The 6,756-nt window shown below is 56.6% G+C and overlaps 1 protein-coding gene across 2 annotated transcripts; it reads left to right on the forward strand.

Annotated features, from left to right (window-relative positions):
• Nucleotides 1–72: 72 nt before the first annotated feature.
• ENO3 (enolase 3) lies at nt 73–6,664 on the forward strand. Of its 2 annotated transcripts, none has more exons than XM_040243646.1 (12): nt 73–990; nt 2,178–2,264; nt 2,528–2,623; nt 3,004–3,062; nt 3,229–3,298; nt 3,718–3,851; nt 4,778–5,000; nt 5,093–5,290; nt 5,477–5,678; nt 6,107–6,215; nt 6,372–6,430; nt 6,517–6,664. In XM_040243646.1, the coding sequence occupies exons 1-12, from the start codon at nt 975–977 to the stop codon at nt 6,584–6,586; spliced, it is 1,323 nt and encodes a 440-aa protein (XP_040099580.1). In that variant the 5' UTR covers nt 73–974; the 3' UTR covers nt 6,587–6,664. The 2 variants fall into 2 exon arrangements, with proteins under 2 accessions (XP_040099580.1, XP_040099581.1); XM_040243647.1 differs by lacking the exon at nt 73–990 and adding an exon at nt 1,227–1,572.
• The last annotated feature ends 92 nt before the right edge of the window (nt 6,665–6,756 follow it).

A 6,756-nucleotide genomic window follows, 5' to 3' on the forward strand; every position in this document is an offset into this window, starting at 1 on the left:
GGCTTAGGTGACTTAGCTCGCGCTGGCCGCCGGGGCCGCTGAGGGGCTTGGCCGCTTCCGGTCCCTCGGGGGAGGGGCGGCTCCCGGGCGCGAAGGGGCTTCGTTTCCCTCCTGTCCTCCGCAGCGGGCGCGGCCACTCGGAACCCGCGGAGCACCCGACGCCCCCCGAACCGGTGTTCCTCGACAGCCGCCGCGGCTGAGTCACTGGCCAGTTCGGGCGGGGCCGCAGGCGGGCACGTGGCGGCACTCCCCGCCCGCCATCCTGACCTCTGGCCTACCGCACCCCCTACCCCAGGGTGGAAATCTCCCGAGAGGGAGCGGCCAGAGATAAGGGGGTGGGGGGGTTGGCGAGGAGGCTGGGAGACACACCGCGGGGCAGGGCGGGGAGGGGAGCTCGGGAGAGAGCTTGGGGGTGAGTCACCGGGCGCCGGCGGCTCCGGCGCCGGCAGGCTAGGTCTCCCGAGTCCGGGGCGAAGAGCTGAGAAGCCGGTGACCCTCGCCCGCCGGCCGGCCAGCCGGCTTGAAACCCGCATGCTCTCCGCTCCTGGCCGGAGCTGCAGCCAAAGTCAGGGCTGACTTTACTTCCGCCGCACCCGCTGAGACGGAGAGAGTCACAGACTGCAGAGACCCACTTCCCCGCCGTGCTAGAGGCCCACCCGACTGGCCCCGGCGGTCAGACGCTCAGAAAGGGGCACTTCACCTTCTGTCCATTCATTTTTTGGGGGGTCACTTTTGATTCAGCACCATTCATTGATGGGCTGGGATCACGCCCTAAAGCGCCAGCAGTCGCGATCGGTGGAGAAAGGGCTTCTGACTGACAGCTTCCACGCAGGCTATAAGTGCTGTCCCAGCGCTATCAGCAGGGCGCCGCGCCAACTCCTAGGGCCTGTCTAAATACGTCTGTCTCCCCCCCTCCCCCACTCCCCTCGCCGGCCGGGAGAGGGTAGGATGGGGTGGAGCGGAGAGAGACCGCCATGAGGACCCTGAGAGGTGAGACCCTCTCGCCTTCTGAGTGGGCAGTTCAATTTAGAGCTCTGCTCTCGGCTGGAACCCCGTCCCCTGCTCCCATTGAGGACAGAGGCAGTCCCCCGCCCGCCAAGTGAGCTATGGATGTCACTCCTGCAGCCCCTCTTCCAGGCCCCCTCCCCACCGCTGTAGGGCTCAGGTTACCCTTGGCCTTTCCTAAAGGGCACTAGTTCCTCTTTAACCTTTGCAAAAAAGGAATACAATCCTGACACGAGGAGAGACCCCTCCCCCCAATTCTGAAGCCCCTCTCCTCTTTCTCCCCAGGAACGGAATTAAAAATAAGGACTTTTATTGGAGAACAGAGAAAGGAGGGGATGGTCATTGACCTTTTGGGAAGGGGGCAGGTGCCTAGGGCCAAAAGCTGCTGCTTTAGGCTGTAGTGGGCACTTGGCTGCCAGCCCGGCTTCAGGGGGAGGATGGAGAGGGGGAGAGGCGGGGCTGGCTGGGGTACAGGGTGGCTCCAGGATAAATTCCCGGCCTGAGAGGGGGTGAGCTGACACTGTCCCAGCTGCCACCTAGACTCAGAGCCCAGCGAAGACATCCCAGGTCTGGTGAATCTTCCAGCCCCAGGGGATGGGGGCGGGGGTAAAGGATGAGGGCTGTGCTGGCCTGGGGGAAATGTCAGCTTGTGCTTAAGAATCCTGGAGGGGTTGGAGCATACAGGATGGGGGTACCCAAAGATAGGAAAACGAGACTGTAAAGAGAGGCATACAGAGATGACGGAGAAGGGGAGTTAGAGTTGGAGCCAGGTGGTGGAATTTGGGGCCCCCGAGGATTTGGAGAAGGCTGAGGAGCAGGACAAGTGAGGTAGAGTAACAGGAGAGGCTTTAAGGCTAGGAAGCCATGGAAAACAGTATTTGGCCAGGGGGTGGAGGGAGGAGGCATAGTGCAGCTTTGTGGGAGATGGGGTTCAGCAAGTGGTGGAGTTTTAAAAGAGAAGCCCCGTATTCTGAGGATGGGAGGGTGGAATAGGAGCTGTTCTGAGTGGGGGAGGGGGCTGCGCCTGCCACTTTGGTCTGTGACCTTTTTGTGGGGTATTTTTAGCTCCAGCACCTGCCTCCTTGGGGTGGGGAAGACTCTTAAAGGGCAAGGGATTTGGGGTTCCTTAAGGGATCAGCTGTCCATACTTATTCACACCTCTCACCCTGCAGCCATGGCCATGCAGAAAATCTTTGCCCGGGAAATCCTGGACTCCAGGGGCAACCCCACTGTGGAGGTGGACCTGCACACGGCCAAGGGTAACCCAGGGCTATTGAATTGGTTTACCTGGGAAGACCCCCATCTGCCTTTGCCCCCCAGCTGCATGCCACATCCACTCTTTTCTCTGGAATCCCCTTCTCCAGACTTCTCCCCAGGCCTTGCTCTTCCAGCTTGACTCCGCCCCCCACCCCACAGTGAGGAGCCATGGTCTCTCTACACTGTCTCTGGGTTCCAAGAGGAGACCTTGGCCCTTTGGAGGTGAATGGGACTCTCTGTGATCTTCCAATTCCTCCCATCCCAGGCCGATTCCGAGCAGCTGTGCCCAGTGGCGCTTCCACAGGTATCTATGAAGCTCTGGAACTAAGAGATGGAGACAAGTCTCGCTACCTGGGGAAAGGTGAGGAAAGACCAAGGCTGGAGGAGCCATATGCGAGGGGGGCTTTCAGGATGTGGCATGAAATGTCTGCATAAGGTAGAGAAGGGGTCCCCAAACTCCAGGGCACGGACTGGTACCTCTTGTCAGATCACTGGCAACATTAGATTAGAAATAAAGTGCACAATAAATAGAATGCACTTGGATCATATGGAAACCATCCCATACCCCCACCCCATGCCTGGTCCATGCAAAAACTGTCTTCCATGAAATTGGTCCCTGGTGCCAAAAAGGTTGGGCATTGGAAGAGGAAGGGAAACTGAAAGTTCTCCAGGAGCTGGGGGCCACGGGAAGAGACCTGATTGCATAGGAGATCTGAACCCCCTGCTTTGTGGCCTCTCCAGGGGTCCTGAAAGCTGTGGAACACATCAACAAGACCCTCGGCCCCGCGCTGCTGGAAAAGGCAAGTAGAAGACGCACTCCTTCACCTGCTGCCTCATCCCCAGAAGCTTAGGCTTGGCCAACCAAGCCTTCTGACCCGATACCTGCATGTCTTTTTCCTCTAGCTCACATCCTGACTCCTGAGAAATCTAACTTCTGCTCTCCCCTCCTTAAACTTGCCTTTTCAGAAACTAAGTGTGGTGGATCAAGAAAAAGTTGACAAATTTATGATTGAGCTGGATGGGACAGAGAATAAATGTGAGTGAAGGGCTAGGGACAGGGGATGGGCTGTGGGGGCCAGGGCAGAGGTAGGGGCTGGAATGCAGGGGCGGGGTTGGGGAGGACTGTGGCCTGAGGTCTGGTTAGGATTATTTCTGCATCCCGCATTTTGGGGCACAGTGTAACGGGCAGGATTTGTACTCATCCCCCAGGCATTTCCTGATGCCTGCCCCATGCCAGGCTTGGGCCCGGCTGTGGATACAGACATGAAGTTGACAAGTTTCCCTAGGGTGGGGGATCCTGGGTCCGGGTGGGGTGGGGAAGAGATAAGTTCACTTACTCGGTGCCCAGTGGTTTGGAGCTCTGGATTCTTTCTGGGGTGACCAGAGGGGACATTCTGGGAGACAGCCCTAAACCCTGTGGGTGGAGCACTCACAGTTTATACTTGCTTCCTCCAGCCAAGTTTGGGGCCAATGCCATCCTGGGCGTGTCCCTGGCCGTGTGTAAGGCTGGAGCAGCTGAGAAGGGGGTGCCGCTTTACCGACACATTGCAGATCTTGCGGGGAACCCAGAGCTGATCCTCCCAGTCCCTGTGAGTGCAGCCACCAGGTCACACCCCACAGGCACTCCACCCATCGGGGGAGGGCAGGGGCAGCCCCCAGAAAATCCACCTTCCAGACCCAGCTTCCAAGAAACAGTTTCTTGAAATGGAACCTCTCCTACTGCTGTCCAACCTTCCCCTTTCCCACAATCCAAACCTTCCCTTCAACCTCTCTCTGCTTCTTTCCCTAGATGTAACTGGCTCCTTCACATTCCAATCCCAGGCTTAGTTACTCCACTTTTTCATTCTGCTGTGCCCCAACCCTAGATCGGATGGAGAGCTTCTTCATGGCAAAGATCTGGGCATTTTATTTTTGTGTCTTCTTTAATCCTTATGAAACCAAATTTGCTCTTTATGGAAACCCTTTGAATTTAATCGCAACAATAATGTTACCATTTATTGTTACTTACTAGGCAGATTGTATAAGAGCCTGAGCTCTGGAGACAAGCTGCTGGGTTGGAATCCTGGTTTTGTCTCTTACCTAGTTGTGTGACTTCTGGCAAGTTTATTGAACTTCTCTGAGCCTCAGTTTCCTCATCTGTAAAGTGAAGGATAATAAACTGTACCTAGTTACAGGGTGGTTTAGAGAACGAAATGATTCAATAAAATATATGTAAAGAACTTAGGGCAGTGCCTGGCCTGTAGTGAGTGCCATGTCAATGTTAGGTGTACATGCTAAGAACTGTGCATCCAACTTCTCTTAATTTTTCACCTAAGATCCTTCAGGTAAGCAGGTGATATCCCCATTTTATGAAAATGAGGGCAGAGGCTCTGAGGAGTAAAATTTTTCATCCTAGACCACTCAGTAAGTAGGGGATCCAGGATTCCATGTTGACTTCACCCCACCCCCCACCCCAATCCCTTCTTGATTCCTGGAAAAACTGGCCCAGGTTCTGAGCACCCTCTCCCCGTCTCAGGCCTTCAACGTGATCAACGGGGGCTCCCATGCTGGAAACAAGCTGGCCATGCAGGAGTTCATGATCCTGCCTGTGGGAGCCAGCTCCTTCAGGGAAGCCATGCGCATTGGGGCTGAGGTCTACCACCACCTCAAGGGGGTCATCAAAGCCAAGTATGGGAAGGACGCCACCAATGTGGGTGATGAGGGTGGCTTTGCACCCAACATCCTGGAGAACAATGAAGGTCAGTGTGAGCACTTGGAGGGGCAAGACGCTGGGGGTCCCCACGGAGATAGGGTGCACTGGAGCCTCAAGTCCTCCCTTGCCCTCTCCCAGCCCTAGAGCTGCTGAAGACGGCCATCCAGGCGGCTGGTTACCCCGACAAGGTGGTGATTGGCATGGATGTAGCAGCATCTGAGTTCTATCGCAACGGGAAGTATGATCTCGACTTCAAGTCACCTGATGACCCCGCTCGGCACATAAGTGGAGAGAAGCTGGGCGAACTGTACAAGAACTTCATCAAGAACTACCCTGGTGAGACCCCAGCTTCCACTGCTCCTGCCCAAGTCTGCAGCAGCTGCTCAGCACACCGGCCTCGCCCCCTCTGCTGCCACCACCTCAGTCCCTCCCATCCTTAGCCCCATTGCAATTTTCTGACCCATTACCCCTTTGTGAGGCCCTTCTGACCTTTAACCCGACTCTGCTTCCCTCCTTCACCAGTGGTGTCCATTGAGGATCCTTTTGACCAGGATGACTGGGCTACCTGGACCTCGTTCCTCTCAGGGGTCAACATCCAGATTGTGGGGGATGACCTCACAGTCACCAACCCCAAAAGGATTGCCCAGGCCGTGGAGAAGAAGGCCTGCAACTGCCTGCTGTTGAAAGTCAACCAGATTGGCTCGGTGACTGAATCCATCCAGGCGTGAGTGTCTCCTGGCCCAGGGCATCATGGCCTCCCTCCATCTAGCTCAGCCCTCTCCAGCTGCCCTCTTGTCCACTAACGCCAGGTCTGACCCTCGCTGGGCTCCTGACGCACCCCACTCTCCCCACCTCAAACCTTTGACTAACTCCTGGCCTGACCCCGGAGCTTTTGTCATTCTCACCGCGCCTCAACCCGCCCCCACCCCTGCCATCCCCACCTCCCAGGTTCTGCTTCTTCCCGCCAGCATCTCAGGAGTCCAGATATAGTATTTTAAGATCAGGAATCGCCCCTTCTCTCTTTTCTCAAGAACTTTACCCTCCCCACACATCTCTCATCCCCCAAAATAAAAAGGAAAGGCCTCACTCAGCCCCCTGCCTTTCACCCTGAGGAAGTCCCACCAGGGCTTATCAAGTGTCCTCTCCACCCAGCTGCAAATTGGCTCAGTCTAACGGCTGGGGGGTGATGGTGAGCCACCGCTCCGGAGAGACCGAGGACACCTTCATCGCTGACCTGGTGGTGGGGCTCTGCACAGGACAGGTACTCCTGGGCCCTCCTTTGCCCAGTGTCTGAGTTTTCTTGGGGTCCCTGGCTCCCTGCCCCGGAGCTGAATGCCACCACAGGTTGTTCCCTTGGGGCCAGGTGCAATCCCTTCTCTCTAATCTCTTGCAACTCCTGGAATTCTTCTCTCTTCAGATCAAGACTGGTGCCCCATGCCGCTCAGAGCGTCTGGCCAAATACAATCAGCTCATGAGGTACTGTGGGCACAGTGAGCCTGGGCATCAGGAGCTGAGGGCTTTGGGGTTGGAATATCACAGCCCTGACCGTGTCTGCCTTCCAGGATTGAGGAGGCTCTTGGGGACAAGGCTGTCTTTGCTGGACGCAAGTTCCGTAACCCGAAGGCCAAGTGAGAGGTTGGAGGCCCCAGGAGTGCACAGGACAGACCTGGGCCTTCAAGCCCTTCGCCCTGAAATAAAACACTGGTGCCAACCAAGACAGTGGCCTGCTCGTTTATGGGAAGTGGGAGAGGAGATGCTGGTCCCTGGGCTGGATCAGACAGGAGGTGGAGAGGTAGGGGCAG

The sequence above is a fragment of the Oryx dammah genome, unplaced genomic scaffold (genome assembly GCF_014754425.2).
Source record: "Oryx dammah isolate SB20612 unplaced genomic scaffold, SCBI_Odam_1.1 HiC_scaffold_8, whole genome shotgun sequence".
Classification (NCBI taxonomy): domain Eukaryota; kingdom Metazoa; phylum Chordata; class Mammalia; order Artiodactyla; family Bovidae; genus Oryx; species Oryx dammah.

Coding starts and splice junctions, on each gene's coding strand:
- ENO3 (XM_040243646.1), top strand. Junction 2,624..3,003: donor GTCTCGCTACCTGGGGAAAG/GTGAGGAAAGAC, acceptor TGGCCTCTCCAG/GGGTCCTGAAAGCTGTGGAA. Junction 3,299..3,717: donor GGATGGGACAGAGAATAAAT/GTGAGTGAAGGG, acceptor TGCTTCCTCCAG/CCAAGTTTGGGGCCAATGCC.